The 18,352-nt window shown below is 34.7% G+C and overlaps 1 protein-coding gene across 5 annotated transcripts in view; it reads left to right on the top strand.

Moving 5' to 3' along the window:
• LOC135208415 (glutamate receptor ionotropic, NMDA 2B-like) overlaps positions 1–18,352 on the top strand; it is a 1,060,362-nt gene that overhangs the window by 968,499 nt on the left and 73,511 nt on the right. For all 5 annotated transcript variants that reach the window (XM_064240560.1, XM_064240561.1, XM_064240559.1 and 2 more), the window contains one exon: positions 4,387–4,545. In XM_064240560.1, the coding sequence (XP_064096630.1) occupies positions 4,387–4,545 (159 nt within the window). The remainder of the gene's footprint in view (positions 1–4,386; positions 4,546–18,352) is intronic.

Raw genomic sequence — 18,352 nt, 5'->3', positions numbered from 1 at the left:
AAACGAGGAAGCCTCGAATGTGAGCAGAAAATTGGGGAACAGTTTCAATAATGTTTTTCCTTTCATGTTACCAATCTTATTACTCTGCAGTACAGATCAAAGAAAAACGAATACAGATCAAAGGACTGCCAGTGAAGAAGTTCCTTCAAATGTTTCTAACACAAACTTTTATTCTACTTTAATTTCCCTTAAGGTTTCCTTGAATATCTTATTCTAACACTTGCTCTTCCTTAGACTCAAGTTAGCCTTCCGTCAACAATCGGTGTCACGTTCTTAAACTACGCCTAAATTCACGGAAGTTGTAAATCGATCATATTATGTAGTAACAAGAAGCATATAAAAAATAATTAAAACTCCTGAACAAGGGGTATCATTATCATAATTAATGCAGTCCTATCATTTCATAAAGGTTCGTGTCAAAGACAGAGAAAACTCTTGAGGAAATGAACAGTAATGTACTTTCTACTGGAAAGAAGATGAAATTAGTGGACGGATATTCGCAAGCATAATGGAATCGGCAAATTGCGTTAACTATAGCAGATATGAAATATAATTTCATGAAACGATGAACCCCTTAGTGGGGGTAGTACCGTCAGTGTACTCATGCGGTGCACTGTAGGTATTACTTAAGGATATTTGCAGCGTCCCTTCGGCCCCTAGCTGCACCCCCTTTTATTCCTTTTACTGTATCTCCGTTCATGTTATCTTTCTTCCTTCTTACTTTCCACCCACTTCAAACAATTGTTTCATAGTGCAACTGCGAGGTTTTCCTTCTGTAACACCTTTCAAACCTTTCTATTCTCATTTTTCCTTTCAGCGCTGAATGACCTCATAGGTCCCAGTACTTGGCCTATGGCCAAAATTATATGTTCCAAATGAAACTATGGAACCAGTAAAAAAAAAAAAAAAAAAAAAAAATAGAGCTTCGCTAAAACTTGAAAGCAGTATTTTGAACGCAATACGTATGAAATTTCACCGTTTCTAATAGTAAAATGACTTCTTCGAGTAATTTCCCATACAACTATTCACTAACACGTCTTGGAAATACAGACCCAAAGATACAGTCTTTGGTAGAGCGTTTCAAAAACGTTGATTTTCTTCAATCTTTAGGGTACAAGAAATTACTTTATATTTTTCATGCTTAAAGAAGACATCAAACTTTTGGGAATGGGAGCTTTCATATAAAGACTAATGTAATTGTGCAGCTGAGAAGGATAACGAACGCTACTGTGCCCAGAAATTATGCTTTGTCAAATTCATTATTTATAGACAGAATTCTTTATTTACAATTTTGGGTCTCTTTCCTTTAGAGATCGGCTGTATAAGATAGAGTTAAGCTTTTTTTTATCTTTTTTTTTGGTCGCATAATAACTTTTGCCGATGGCAGACGGTATTTTTTGGCGAGAAGTCTAAAATATCAGGAATTTTGAGAAAGCAAATGATAGGATGAATAAGGTAGGGCGAATAAGTTCAACGAAGCGAAAAGAGAATTGTATCCCTCCTATGTGACTGAAATAAAGTATATCTCGCGAAACTTGGAAAAAAAAAAATCTTTTAGGTGACTTTTCATTTACTGTCCACTCAGGTGCAAGATTTCGGATAAGGTTTTCGGGGACTTCCTCGGCCACAACGCATCTGTCTCGAGAGAGAGAGAGAGAGAGAGAGAGAGAGAGAGAGAGAGAGAGAGAGAGAGAGAGAGAGAGGCGTTCGCTTAATTTCCGGACCATAGGAGTTACGTACTCCAGGCGAGAATTATTTGAAACTTTACTCAACCCTCCCTTTTTTCATCAGATCAATAGATAGTTCTCTAACTTAACGTATTCAATCACATACCACTGCAGCGCTGAATAACCTTGAGAGGTTCCAGCGCTTGGGCTATGACCTAAATTCCATGATCAATGAATCAATCTAACTTAACGTAAATGGAAGTTTTAATTTTCTTTATTACTTTAGTGAGTCACCTTTCTGGGATTTGAAATAATGTCTGGTGTTTGTCTTATTCTTAAAATATCCAACAGGTTCTGGCATTGGTTCTTTGTAAAACGGGTTCTAGTTTTTGTTAATTAGACTATAGACTTCCATCGTATCATATCAAATATACATTAATATTACCACTATATACTGTTGTTGTCGAGAATACAACAACTTTTTGTTGTTTAACACAACTTTTTGTTGTTTAACATCCGTCTTTCACTAAAGCTTCTCATATTATTCTTCTGATTTCCAGTGACACTTATTTATTAATGACTTTTCCCATGACACATTCTGGCAATTTTACTTAAATTCATAATCTTCTAAATTCTGATTCTTTCAGGTATAACTTTGAGGCTTGTTTAGTCTTCAGTCTTTCTATTCAGTCTTCCAGCATGTTTACTAAGTAGTCAATCGACCCTTCCGAAAAAAATGAAGATGATAGGAGTTCATGATACTTCTAACATTTCCATTGATTTAACGAACATGTCTGAAGCTGCGTACGAAGAATAAGCGGGTATACAAACAAAGTACTCGATTTACGTACAAACGCGCCAATACACAAGCATTTACACATACACACTCCCACGTACACAATCATACAAACACGTCTGTATGAATGAAAGTGTGGGTTGTAAAAATACGAAAGTCTGTTTATTTGTGCATAACTGCAATTGAACACAAGTACTCATAGTTTGTATATTTCCTGGTACATAAGGAACAAATGAGATATTTTTAGATAGCGGTGTAATTTTCTACATATATTCGTATGCAGACTTTGAAATCAGTTTCAAATCTCGATGAATAATTATATAGAGATTTTCATCATATATGATTATTTAAACCGTACTGTGTATGTATAATATATATATATATAATTTATATAATAATATATATAATTATATATAATATATTATATATATATATATATATATCATAATATAATTATATTATATAAATATAATTTATTAATATATTTATATATATATAATAATATTATATATTATATAATATATAATTTAATATATATATATATTATATAATAATATAAGAATATCATTAATATAATATATATATAAATAATTTATATATATATATATAATATACTATATATATTATATATATATATATATATATATATATATATATATATATATATATATAGAGAGAGAGAGAGAGATGAGAGAGGAAGAGAGAGAGGAGAGGAAGAGTATACTATACAGTATATACAATATATATTATATATAAATATATATATATCTATATATATATATATATATTATATACAATTATGAAAAATCTCTGAAAGTCAAATAAATCCACAATATCACACTCGTATGTAGCCTATGTTTTACAATATATATTTTGTATGTCTTCGCAGCAGACTTCTCCAACTTAAACAAAATCTTTTGAATTAAAGTTGATGAAGTCTATTACTTCCGTAGACGGAGGCCATCTTATATCTGGTTAAGAGAAAATGTCTCGTAAGTCCCAAGTGTAGGTTTTCAAGTTCACGCTCCTCAGCCTTACGATTTATCTGGACCGGGAATGAACAGAATCATTTATAAATATATATATATATATATATATATATATATATATATATATATATATATATATAATATATTATCACATCACAATTGCCGTTTAATATCCAATTTATGCTACTTCGGGAGTATCCCCGTGAATTGGATATTAATGTGTGTATGTGTATTTGTATGTGTGTGTGTTTGTGTGTGTACTGTTCAAATGAACACGGCGGAATTATAATCTGATATCCACAGTCTGGCCCCTAAAGTGTTCTTGTGTTCTATCCACCATAAATTAAGTTTTTCTATCAAAACCCATAGTTTAGCTTTTAGTGTTTAAGGTAGTGTTTTGAACACGCATTATAAATTACTGCTTACTCTCGTAAAGTAGTTTACTTTTAATAGCTCACATTTTATATTAGAGAAAAATTCTAATGGCTTCTTTTTTTGTCTAGTCTTCATTTAATATGTATGTATTTGAATCATCAGGTATTTTACAGCCATATTTTTCAATTTTTCGAAACCTTTGTTTCATAACAAAAAATAAATTTCGAAGTGAAAATTTCCTGTTATGGTTCAAACTCTGACCAAACCGTTTGTTGCAGTTTGGATCTTTGTCAACATGAGTTCGGATGCCTTTCTGAATTTTTTTTTTTTTTTTTCTTGGGAAATAAGTCGGCTTCTTTTTGACATTTGATTGAACGTCAAGTGACTCTTCCCGTAGAATCTAGAACGTTTGTGAGTGTGCAAATACCTCGGACCTTTTATCTGGATTGCTAGAGGCCGAACAAAGTGGGCACTGATAAACTAAGCGGGCGGTTTTCTAGTCGAGTTTGAATAGCATGAACGAGCCCCACTGATCGATGCGTGTTTGGCCCTCTTGCAGCCTGACGACGGGTCGAGCGGAGCGAGAGATGATGGGCACCAGGGAAGTTTTCGGGGCCAGGGACATGACCAGGAACCACATTTCCTCCAACGACCCCGCAAGACCTTCCTCCACTGCTACTCTCACCCCCCCACCGGAGACAGGAGGTGCCAGACAGAGGTAAGATTTCGTAGTTGATTCGTAGTCTAGTTTTTGTATTGCGCTGCGCAATGACAGGGTTAATCACAATTCTTGTAAAGGATGGAAGGGGAATTCTAACCAACAACATCTAAATCTGTATCTTCCCACTCTTTGTTTTTAATTATTATTATTCATCATCATAAAATCTCGCTGTTAGCTGTATTCTTCTGAAAAGCATGTTTGATGTTTTTTGTATCTTCCCTATATATACATAATATTATATATATAATATATATATAAGAATAATATATATTATATGATAATATATATATGCGCACAGATAGATAGCTATAGCCGTATAAAAAATTCTTCTGAGGTGGTGGAGTGCTCATCAGTAGTTTTAGTTTTTTTTTTTTTTTTTTTTTTTTTTAAAGTCGCCTCTGCCCTTCGACGGCAACACCCAGGACTTTTAAAATGACCATCTCCTAAAATTAAAGTTCAACATCAAATGTCTTCTTAACTATTTACACACTGTTCCTCTTTCTTGCGTCATTAAGACCCTTGTTTACCCTGAGGTAGGTAGAATACTTTTGTGCGGTATGTTTCATGTATAGTATGAAATAATCAGCCAGAGAAATAATTTCGTAATATATTCAGAGAACGGTATGCTATGTACCTTCTCTTAAGATGTTATGAACGTCGGTAGGCTATAGAAAGAAGCGTCAAATCCCCAATAGACTTTAATATATGATTATTGTACGGCAAGAATCATATTAAGATTTTATATGGGTTATGGAAATTGTTCGAATGTATTGTGTAGTGTGCCCAGTGAAAATAAAACGGCATCTTTTTTAAAAAAAGTAAAATATCGTTGTTCTAGGGTTGGAGTCTTCGGCTATTCATAATATGCAAAATATCTACTTTATGGCGTTGGTTGGAAAAAAGATGATCAAGATGGCGTAATGCAAAGTTGAAAACTGTTAAAAGCAAGTGGTTTGAAAAGAAAAATGTCTGCGATGTCCTTTCTTTTTATATTGTAAAAAGAAAAAAAAAAGTTTAACCCTCTGCTACTTGTAACAAACAAAGACGGAAAGAAAGAGCAATAAAATGACAGAGGGAGAATTCTAAAAGACTTGGAAACGGAACTTCATACTATTGGGCCAGGGATGTACAGTTCCTTTAAGTCGTCCAGGTATCATCCCAATACGATAACTACATGTGCTCACGTGCACATTATATATATATATATATATAATATATATATATAATATTATATTATATATATATATATATATATATATATATATATATATATATGTAATATATATATCATATGTGCATATGTATTTTTTTATATATGTCCAGATAACATCCGGTTAATGTCTCAAAATCAGAAATGACAGTCATTTTTATAAAGTCAACTTTCTAAAGCCAACATGTTAACTAAGTCTTGAATTCTTAAAGCTTCCACGATAGCTATCATCATCACCACCATCAGCTTACCCATTCATTGGTTTATCCTTTGCCGCTGTGGGAGCTTCGGACTTCGACATTAGGTTCTCGTTTCAAAAGAAAAAATGTTTAGTTTTTATTGATCTTGATACCAAAAGTATGTTTGGAACACTGAATTACCCTAATCCCCTGGCCCCAAATTGCCTATGCAGTTACCTAACGGTTTGATCCTTTTTTGTCTAATCAGAGAATTACTTGATGGAATTGAATGGAGTGGATAAATGTTTAAGGTTTATTTATGCCATAGACGACATGATGCGAAATATCAAAATTTCATCCCTTGATTATTTTTTGTGAAAGAATGTAGTTAGAAAAACTCCATAGTAGCAAAAACGACTTCGTGACTACCGCTGGACCGCTGAGGATTCAAGCACTTTAATTTATTGCCTCTTATGTGTTGTTATGTTTTTACAATCATAAGTGTTCATGATGCGCATGTTTTCTCTTAAAATCATCAGGATTTCGTTTAATATTAAAAAAAAGGGGATCTTTCCTAGGCAGCGAACTTCAAGCTGTTTCGTGGGTCACTAATATTTCGTGGGGGTCAGTATCTTTATGGTATTCATAGTCTTTTTAATTTTTTATGGTATTCCCCAACGGGCTTGCGATAAACACGCCGCAAAGGTGGTTGCATACTGGGTTAAAACCCTTCGGGGTCATTATCTACATAAGATTAAAATAATAATAATAATAAATGGATTTAAAATCTACATCCCGAACCTTCGCCGCTGTTAATAATAACCATTCCGCAACACAGCGATTCAGTGCAGGTAAGAAGAAAGCTTTGAGAAGGATAAGCTCAACCGATTCCCTTGCACTGGCGCAAGCAACCCCTTCATTGAACATTGTCCTTTTGCTTTTATTGAATTTCTCTTATGCAAAGACGTACATTTCTAAGGAGTACAGTACCGTGTCACTGTGGAAAATAATACAAATCCCCCCCTCCGCATTTTGTTTTTCTTCTTTTTCTTCTCTTCCCCTACATATGATTATAAACTATGTTGTTTATCGGTGTTCAGATGGTTATTGTCACGTTAACAGAAAGAAAAGCATTGAACATGAAGATGACGGTTTGATGTCAGTAGTAATTAACGTTTATAACGGAAACTAAAAACGTTTTTGGAAAAATCATGTTATACATGAATGTGCAATATTCATTTATGCAGGGAAGACTAGAGATTATATTTGCAGATAAATGTACGTCGTCGCTAAAAAGAATACTTGAATTAGGCAAATCACAGCAAGAAATTTCCTGCGAAGATTTCTTTTTTTAAGACTTCCCGAAATGAAACATGCCTCTCAAACTGAAAGTAAGTTAGGTTGAATAATTCCGAAAATATAGAAGCCTGAAAACCTGAGCATTTCGAAAATGTAAAATGAAAGTGGATGTGACATACATCCAATGTTTTCGTGGGTCCTTGCCGAAGTAATATGTGTAACATGTGTTCAGGCAGTGTTAGGATTTAGAGCTCCTGTTCAATCCCGTTTCTTTTTTTTCTTTTTTTTCGTGTCATACTGTTTCACATTTCTTACTTAAAGCAGTATAAATATTTATGATTGTTTATTTCTTAATTGTTTTTTAGTTATTTTTTTTTTCAAAGTTTGTAGCTAAAATAAACTTCAGCATAGTCAAGCTAAAGAATTATAGGACCAGTATTTCAGAAATACTTGTGGAAGAGTGTAATCTACTGTAGACTACATGAAAGGGTCTAACAGTAACCTACAACATTTGTTTATAGTGTGTATGTATAATATGGAATACAATGGTCACATTTACCAGATATATGTAAATACAACAGCCGACGCCGTGAACCCTAATAAGTTTTTTTTTAAATTTTTAAAAATATTTTTGGATACGTTTCCGCTGAAACCCTTGTTGCGTCTCACTTCGGAATTGAAATGAAAAAGTTCTCCCACTACTTATACTCAATATCCATACTGAGATTAAGATGGATAGCGGTGTAACTTCACCCTCGGGCTCTCGTGTACATGTATTTAAATCATCTCCAGCATAGGTGCACACAAGGTATATAGAATAAGCAAGGACCCATTCTATATACCTCGGGTACACATAAACTGCCTCGGGCAAATCCAGTAAACTTTTGTTTGGATTGCCTGATAGTTTTGATACGCTCCTATACCAAAGAACGTGAATTTCATTTCGAGAATGAAGTAAACGCTCGCTACACCAAGATGCAAAGTGCGGTCAAGAGGATACGGGCTCTGCTCTCTCTCTCTCTCTCTCTCTCTCTCTCTTTCGTGCAATCATGAAAAATAAGAACGTGTTAACTTTCGTAAATACGATTGTATCAGACGAATTTTTCTTAGTTAACAGAATAACAAAAGGCGTAAAGTTTCATTTAAAGATAATAAAAATCTGGTGGTACTGTAACATTTTGTTAACTAAAAAACTACTCTTTTTGCTTCTAGAATTATTTTTATTTATTATTATTATTGATTAATTAATTATTATTATTTTTATTAGTTATATTTATTTATTTATTTATTTATTTATTTTATTTAATTTCATTTATTTAATTTTATTTATTTATTTTTTTATTTATTATTTATTATTTTATTTATTTATTTATTTTATTTATTTTAATTTATTTTATTTTTTTTTTTTTATTTTTTTTTTTTTTTTTTTGCTCTATCACAGTCCTCCAATTCGACCGGGTGGTGTTTATAGTGTGGGGTTCCGGGTTGCATCCTGCCTCCTTAGGAGTCCATCACTTTTCTTACTATGTGTGCCGTTTCTAGGATCACAATTATTATTATATTATTATTATTATTATTATTATTATTATTATTATTAGGACTGATGATGCTGAGTTTGTGTTGCAGTTTCTCAATCTCTCGAATGATCGAGTGGGTTCCTTTGCAGCAGCAGGTATATAACAGCTGCAATACAAACTCAGCGGCATCCAGATGGTCATTCTGTATAGTGAAGTTTGCTCTGTTTTTGACGTTGTGTTTTGCGCGTTCATGGATCTTATGACTAATCGATCTTTATAAAGTGGTGAGTCAACAGCTGTGGTTATTGACATTAGCTATTCGAGGCTATAAACATACTGATTTTGGCATCAGCGACAAATCTTAAATATTTGAATGCAGACGAATGTGGGCATCCATCATATGCTGGGTTTCGTTTTGCAGAAATTTTGGGTACTGTTACAAGAATATAAAGTCGTAATTTTCTTGAATCTGTCAAAAGAGACAGATTTTCATGTTTAGTTGTGCGTTTGATTTAAAAAAGAGACATTAATCATCTGTGAATTTGTTTGAAATCAAACGAGTTAATGAAGCGATACATTCCAGCTGCAAAGTAACTAGCATTGTTAAAATGACATAAATCGACGTATAATTTCATAACTATCAAAATAGGATGCTTAGGATATCATCACTGCATACTGAATTGCTTTAATATATGCAGCACATAATACAAACAGTATTTCCTCGATCATATTTGATACAGAGAGCCGATGCTGAAGCTTAATTTGGGTAGATATCCGTAATTTATGCAATCAGTGATATTACCGTTATTGCGTCGACCATTTACTATTATTATGGGATGATGCTGAAGGTATTATAGCAATATCATCAGACAGGTTTGAGATACAGCTTATGAGGCAAAAGGGAATTAAAGTCTGCGCAATCACAAGCGAGAGGAAATAGGAAAAGGGGATTCGGGTTATTATTCAGAAAATACTGAACAAGAGAGATTCGTGGTCATTTTACACGAATGCGAATTAGATTTTGATATCGGTGGACGATTTTCTCTGTACTGAGGTAATACACATCACCTAATTACATTAACACATAATTTCATGTTTGAGGGCGCATGTATTCACAAAAACAAAATACCTGTATTCCGTTTTCTGAAAAATTCATTATGCCTCTGCTGACCTAAACACAGAAGTAGGTACCTGACAGTTAGTCGATTGAGAACCAAGAGGTTACCATTTCAATGAGCCCTCTCCATAAAAGATAGGGTAAATTTTATGTATATATATATATATATATATATAGATATATATATATATATATATACATTCAAGCTACAAATGTCCTTTAATATCTAATTCGCTCTACTACAGGAATTAATATATTTTACATATAATGAAAATATATTAATTGCGAGGTAGAGCGAATTAGATATTAAAGGACATTTGCAGCTCGAATAATTTATATGAATCACGGTGAAGTGATAATTATTCATATGTATATATATATACAGTATATATATATATATATATATATATATATATATATATATAAATGGACGCGTTGATCAAAATCAACCAAGATTAGTATACATATGACTATCTGAAGAAGAATATTGTCGGGGTAAGATATCATTACCCACATGGGTTTGTGGCGGGTGGCAAGGGCTTCCCTGAAAGGGGCTGGTTCTAACCGTAATCTTTTAGGTACTATATAAACGTAAACGGTTTATAATACATTTATTTTTGGTACACGTATGATTCACTACTATGTGGGGAAGAATACAGTAGGGGTAAGACATCAGTGGCACCAAAGGGGGTGGTGTTGGGAAGTTGATGACATCTATGGGAAAAAAAAGATATTAGTGTCTATTCTATAGTTCTCAAGGCTGCTGGGACGAATAGTGACACTCCTGATGCCCTTCAAGGTCCAAGTTCTACCCCAATAGGAAAGGGGGTTTGGGGGAGACAGAAGGGGTGAAAAATAAAATGTAAAAAATGGCTGATATTATTGCATAATTCATAGTTTTTGAGGGCACTGAGATGAATAGTGACACTCCTGGTGCCCTTTAAGTCCAAGTTCAACCTCGATAGGAACGGGATGAGAAGGGATGAAATAAAAAATGTCAAAAGAGTTGGGCAATGTAATAGAAGCAACTATCTTATCAGGGAAGAGAGAGAGAGAGAGAGAGAGAGAGAGAGAGAGAGAGAGAGAGAATTTATCAGTTGTCTTTCAGAGTTTTCCCAGGCAGTGCTGGGTTGGTCAGCTAGTACATATGTGTATGTGGGATCAAGCACCTGTATAATAGAGCTGTTTCTGAAATAATTTTCATTTAGCGACACGAAAAATCGCAAAAGTTGTACAAATTCAAATCCATCCTCTGTGAAACATTGTTTCCCTCCTGAGACAAGACCATTGTAGTTTTCTGAACATATTAGGATTCTTTATTGTTGTGTCAAATTCTGATGTTATGCTATGTTTTAGAGTTTGCAATGCTCTTGGATTGTTTATAACAAGCCAAGAGCATTGCAAATTTTAAAGATGGTGTCACACTGAAAAAATATTACTTTTCTTCCAGTTTAGAGATCAACATATTTTGCAATTGATTGCTAGAAATGTGTTGGTTAAAAATACACGAACAGCCACAGTTTTTTGTACATACCGTAGAGTTAATATATAAAGAAATATTTGTTTATATGACGTTCAGGGTCATTCTTTTGTCAGGGGAAAAGACTGAACCAGTTATCTTATCTCTTATTAACTGTCCTGAATGTTTATAGCAAAGTGCTTCATCGCTGACCCAAGTATGCTTTTCCAACAGCTGTACTGCATAAACCACGACAATCTACTTTATTTTCTTACAATAATTTCGTTATTGTCTTTCGTAGGCTCTCTCCCATAGACCTGAATACTTGGGGCAGATGTTTGGGAATCAGTATAACTTCTCCCTCCACTACTGGGTCGATACAGGCATCTCATGTTTTCGTTAAAAGAGAGAAAGTATTGGTAACTGCTCTGCAGTGGAATGGTGGCCTGTAACAAGTTTCTGGAACCTACATTGATCTGACACTGTACTCTACAAACTAAAACGTTAAACTCAATTGTTTTTGCTGGGGTAATTTAGTTGCCATGGCATAAACATCAGAGAACAAAAAATAAATTACAGCTCTCGGTGATAAATAAAAATATTGACAACTTCGCAATAATTTTACATAAACCATCTAAGATTTTTAATTATAGACTACGTGACGTGGTAATTTGTTACATATGGCATACTAAATCCTTATGTGGGCAGACATTTGCCCAATTTTATGTTTTTATTTATACATAAACACAAAAACATACACATATATACTTAAATTCATACAAATACACACACACACATATACATATATATATATATATATAGATATATATATATATATATATATATATATATATATATATATATATATGTGTGTGTGTGTGTGTATGTATATGTGTGCGCGCGCGCACACGCGTTTGGGTGTGTATGTGTATTTCCTTTACTGTTGATAACTTTTTTTGCTCTGGTTCAGCTTCGAATGTTTCGGGCACTAGAAAATGGTTCCAAAAATATTTTTTTTATACATGCTTGTTATTATTATTGTGTAATCGGTAATTGGGGTCTGCTACAACAGTCATTGAAAATCAACTTTTTTTTTTTTTCATATAAACGGTCTGCAAGATCCTACGTAGGCTGTGTTGGATTGAGAATTTCGTTTTCATTAGAGGATGGTCGCTCTTCCATAGTTATGTATGCCCTTTGTATTCCAGATATAAATAGTGAATCTATCTTCCTTCTTGAATTGAAAACCGCTGACTGAATTTGACAATCTTGATTCATTAGCTTCATAAGCTCCTGGATATCTTATATGCTATTTCTTAATTTCAAGTAACGTTATTTCCATTCACCAGCGAGCAAACGTTGGTTATAGTCAGTGGGGGAAGCAGAAAATTCAAGTCTCTCCTCTACTGCCCATAAGGTCCTTATTCAAATCATTGCTGTAACTATGAATATATCAAATAAAGTTGGAAAAATTTTTATTGGAGGGATAATTCTTCCGTTGGAAAATAAATTTTGGAGAAATTCCTTCACGGTAATGGCAAAACAAATTGTACTATATCAGTTATTCATATTCAAATACCATCAATATTTGGTTCACCCTCCAAGAGCTTAAAAACATCTACACCAAAATTATACTTTCTTTAATTTATTTTCAACTAAAATCAATATTTTGTCCATCCTTCAAGAGCTTGGAAAAAATATATATATAAATATATATATATATATATATATATATATATATATATATATATATATATATGCTATTTATAATTCATTTATTTTCATACATCATCACTATTTGATTCATCTGCCATGAGCTTCAAAAACTAAATTAAGTCTTTTCGGCTTAGAATTGACAAGATTCCGCCAGATGTTGGGGCGGTGGAGGATACTCTCCCATACATCCTGAGCATGTCTCTGAATTGCTTCCTTGGTGCGCCCTTGGCCAATATGAAAGTGCGAACCATAATACCCCACAGATTTTAAAAGGGACTCATGTCTCTCATCCTTTTGTCGGCCAGTTCAAAAGTTCAGTAGTCTCAGGTTGCAAGTGAGCCCATTCTCTTACTCTGTGGCTGGTATGGTTTGGGTTCAGGTCCTGAACAACCATAATAGCTTGGGGAGCCATATATCAGTTCTTACTCTACCACTTCTTGCTCTTTCAATGATGTTTTGTTCGCTGTACCTTGTGTTGCGGACCCTCCAGCAGATCCTTTCCACGGTTTACACCGACCAGAAACCCTTTTCATCGGTGAATATAAAATTTTGCTAAAATGTAGCATCCTCTGCAAAATACTGCGGTGCAAATCCCAGTCGATGTACTCGAGCTGGGACACGACACAATTTGCATAGAGGCGACGTCTCGTTGTAAGTGGACTGAAGATTAGTCCAAGGTTCCGTGTTATTTTCAAGGCCGATTTAAAAGGACTTCAATACGACGCTTCCTGAGGCGTCGTAACTCAAGGCCGTTGCAGCGGGGTCAGTTTTGCGCTGACCCCTCTTGCCCTCATTTGATCCACTTACGAACCGTTGATCAATGGTGCCCAGTTATATTTGCAATAACATTGGAGGGCAAATTACACTCCCACTCCCATAAAGCAATAATTCTTGCACGATCAGTTATGACTGTGGTGGAATTTGCCCTTTGCTCTGGCATGTTCTCTGAAACAAGTAAATATCATAGATAAGAGGAATGTGTATTAACGAAAGCACCATATAATCATATCAAATCAAAATCACACAAAAGATATTATGTGAAAAATAAGCAAGAGTATATATTGTAGGATGAAATATGATTTTGACTATTTTAAATTTCTTTCAATTGATATTTGTGCTCTCAATACAATAATATGAATTGTAAGTTACAAGGGATTTACGATGCTTCCGTAGACGTATGAATTTTCCATTTCCGAAAATAACCTCTGGTTCTTGGTGGATCACTTTGAAAGCTCGGTACTTCAGAAAATGCTGAAGAACGGTGCTTAACAATAATTGTTATCACTTAGAGCACCTCAAAGCTGAAATAATATTCAAAATAGAAAAAAGGTGAAAAGATAATCATATATAAAAATATTTTGTATGAATGAATTAGTTTTCCTAAAAGACGTCGGGATTTGAAAATATATATAGTTATGCAACGCAATTATAATACAGAAACCTAAACTATTTCAAATAGGTGATTTAACCAATTCAACCGGCGGTGACCAGACTCTGCCCTATTTCATGCTGAGTTGGCCGAAGTCTGGCCACAGTGCTTCACTCTACAGACAAGAACTTACACCAAACACATGCTCTCTCTCTCTCTCTCTCTCTCTCTCTCTCTCTCTCTCTCTACATGTCTTGTTCTTTCAAGATACTACAACTCCTCCTACTGATACGACCGCTGCTGCTACAGTGCTAGAAATTACCACAATCATACTATAATGGGCGTAATGTCTGTCTGTCTGTCTGTCATTCAATCACGGCCAAACGGCTGGTCAGATGGGCATGAAACTTGACAGGGTTATGGTGGGGACCCCAGAGATGGTTTGTAATGGGGTTTCATCCAACCTACCCCCACCCCCCCTCCTTTGTAGGGGGTGGGGGTGAGAAGGGATTCCCTGAAACGGAGCTGTTTCTGGCCGTGAAACGAGGCTGGTTATTCCCGTAGACTTAGTTACTTTACGATTTTTCATACATAATTTCTGTACAACTTCCCTGGAGAAAGTCGCAAATATTTCAGCTCGGACACAATAGAGGATGAAAATTATCATCAATATCTGCAAGATTTTTTGAATAACTTAAATCCATCGGGACTGCCAGTGCACAAAATAACGTTGAAGAAGTACTGCCTGGTAATGTTGCTTCGGAATTTCGATCCTGCCAATGGACATTGCAACTGAACGAGGTACACTGTTATGGAGCTAAACTCCCACATCATCGAAGCAGTGATAGCAATGGGCCCTCACACCGGCAAACGTCTGTTCATCCCCTGGATTCCTCTGATGCCTTCAGACAACCAGTTTCCGTTTCAGTTACGGCGCAGGCAGTTTCCCATCAACCTGGCCTTCTCATTCACTGCAAACAAGTCGCAGGGCCAGACTTTGGATCGTGCTGGTGTGTTTCTGGCGTCACCTATGTTCACGCATGGCCAACTGTATGTGGCGATGAGCAGAGCAACTGACTCTGCCAACTTGAAATTAAGTTGTGAACAAACTGATAATATTGTGTACAAAGAGGTTCTGTAGTAGGTATGTATAAAAATCGCCCTTATTTTAATATTGCTGAACAAATAGTACATATAAATTTTTCACTTCTGCACCCGTATTTTATCTATCACCCATCGTAGATGGGTAAGTTTGCTAGTAAAAATAATGACAAGAATGGAGTTTAAAACTACATTCCCATTACAAATCTCAGTAAAAATGAATAGGTTTAATGTAGAATAGTTCACTAGATGCCGTATTTAACATGCGGCTAGAAAATCTGCATTCCACATGTTGCGTTTCATTATGTTAGTATATATATATATATAATATATATATATATCATATATATATATATATATATATATATCATATATATATCGGTCCTATTCGGCTATCTCGCTTTTCGATTTTTTCCTTTCGTGGCAAAAACTGTTATCTAGTATTAAATATATATATATATATATATATATATATATATATATAGTATATATATATATATATATATATATATATATATATATATATATATATATAATCGGTCCTCCATTCGGCTATCTCGCTTTTCGATTTTTCCTTTGCGGCAAAAAAACCTTTATATATATATATATATATATATATATATATATACTATATATATATATATATATTGTTTGAAGCACTACATCTATCTACTGAATATGTTCACCCTGTGAATATACCTAAGCCCTAGAAATGTGTTCTATGATTTATCATTGCGTTTGTCTTACAGGAGTGGACAAAATATCATAATTATCGTATGTTAAACCTAGCTTCTACTCTCTTACTCTACCCATTTCAACTGGGAAGATTGAAGAACTGCCACTCTGAGTTCACCCTGGTGGTGGATTGATTAGTGCCAGCTATGTACCATTAAAATGATGACCAGACTGTAGACGGACTTTTGAACTTGACTGTACAAGAGACTGGTCCTGGTATACGTTGATCCTACGGCCGTGAACCTCTGCAGGATTCATAGTTTCCATCATCAAAAAATTAACTTTTTTGTCAAAGAGGCGCATGATTATCACTTTTTATATTTATTTTTATGCCGGCCCAGTAATTAATACTCTCTCAGACCTACCAGATAGAAGACAACCCACCATCTGGAAGAGAATTGTCTTTTATGCATAATAACGTAACATTTAATCCAAAAACTTTCAAATCGTCGATTCAGAGTCGGTGGACAACATTTTGAATGCTTCATACATATTGCGAGTCTGTACTTAGGTAGAAATGTGTGTATATAGCAAACTATGTGTGGGTGTGTGTAAGTGGTTATGTGTATTTATTCACTGTGCGGTTATCTTTCTTTTGGTCCTGGTTCAGGTGCAGTTTTCGCATGCTCGATTGATCGATTCTGAGTTATCTGGCGTTACAATCGCATGCTCGAAAGAGAGCATATGAACATTTGCACATTTTGCGTAAAGAACATCATTTTGTGAACAATGTATGTTATCTTTAATAAGGAAGTAGGAAATGGCTGACACTAAGGAACCATCTTCAAATTCAAGAACCCAGAAACTGTCAAGTGACAATGCATTAAATTAGGTAATGTGAGGCCACAATGAAGACAGTGAGAGGAAGATTGACGTTTTCCAAAAAATGAGCTTTTCTTAGAGTCGTTTCTATCTCGGCGCTTAATTTGGTTTCCATTTTAATTAATAATTACTTGGTTTTCTTGAAGTTGCATAAATGGGAAGAAACTGGTCAATAATAAGTCACACACTTCACTCAAAGTTATCAAATGATTCTCCTCGAAATTAAAGTTGATTTGCCGAACAAACCGAGTCGAGTACCGAAGGCCATTAACATCAAAGACGCGAGAAAACTCGAGCTCGTTTATGATTTCCATCTTTTTACATGATACTATTTAATCACCCTGGCCCCCATCTCGCCCACCCCCCACTGACTTTTCTTTCTTTCCCATCCCGAATAAGTGAGAAAACTAGAAGATGGACGTTGTTAGGGGAGGGCGGTGGTGTGGACCCACTTTCAGTGGGAGGATAGGGCTGCATTCTGGTGGGAGGAATACACCGATGGTGGGTGTTTTGGGGCGAGGGGTTTTGGGGGGGTGGGTGTTGGGGGCGCAGTGTTCCACGTTTAAAATGATGGGAGTCATTGATTCCTGTGTTTTCCTTTTGGAAAGAAAATGTGGCGTCCAGGCGATTTCTCATCAGGGTTCAATTTCGGTAATGGGATTTTGTGTTAGAGTGTAGAATTAACGTTGTGTTTCTTTGCTAAGAAAGTTTACTGTATGAACAATATCTCTAACAATAACAGTAAAGGCGATTTACGCCTGGTACAGTGGGCGTAAGAAAGTGAAGGCAGCAGCAAACACAAGGAGAAATCGTATTGGTAAAGTATATTGGCATTATACATGGTTATAGCTGCCCGGAAGTGAACGAATAAATGATAATTGAAAACAAGTTGTGCTTCCTTTGTGTAAAGCAAAAATAGTGGAAGAATTTTTCTTCTTTGACAACTATAACAAGAAAAGGTTTTTCGTGGACGATAGCCTGGATTTGACTTCCTTCCCTTAATTTCATTTTTTAAAATTTTACAATTAAAAGCCATAATTTATATGACTAGACTTGAAAATTCACTCGAAATGCCACGGACCTTACTGAAATATATAATTTTTATGAGGTGAGGTTTATCTTAGAACATTAAAGATTTAGTTTTCCCACTGACTGACGTAGTATGAAAGTTTTGATATTCGCGCCAATGTCAAATAGTCCCATTACCAAGTAGACGGATATTCATTGAAACTACAAACAGTGTTTAGAAGTCTGGTGGGTTTTAAAGCACTTGAAGATTC

This window comes from Macrobrachium nipponense, chromosome 35, assembly GCF_015104395.2.
Source record: "Macrobrachium nipponense isolate FS-2020 chromosome 35, ASM1510439v2, whole genome shotgun sequence".
In the NCBI taxonomy this organism is placed as follows: domain Eukaryota; kingdom Metazoa; phylum Arthropoda; class Malacostraca; order Decapoda; family Palaemonidae; genus Macrobrachium; species Macrobrachium nipponense.
This window is presented reverse-complemented; position numbering and strand designations above follow the sequence as displayed.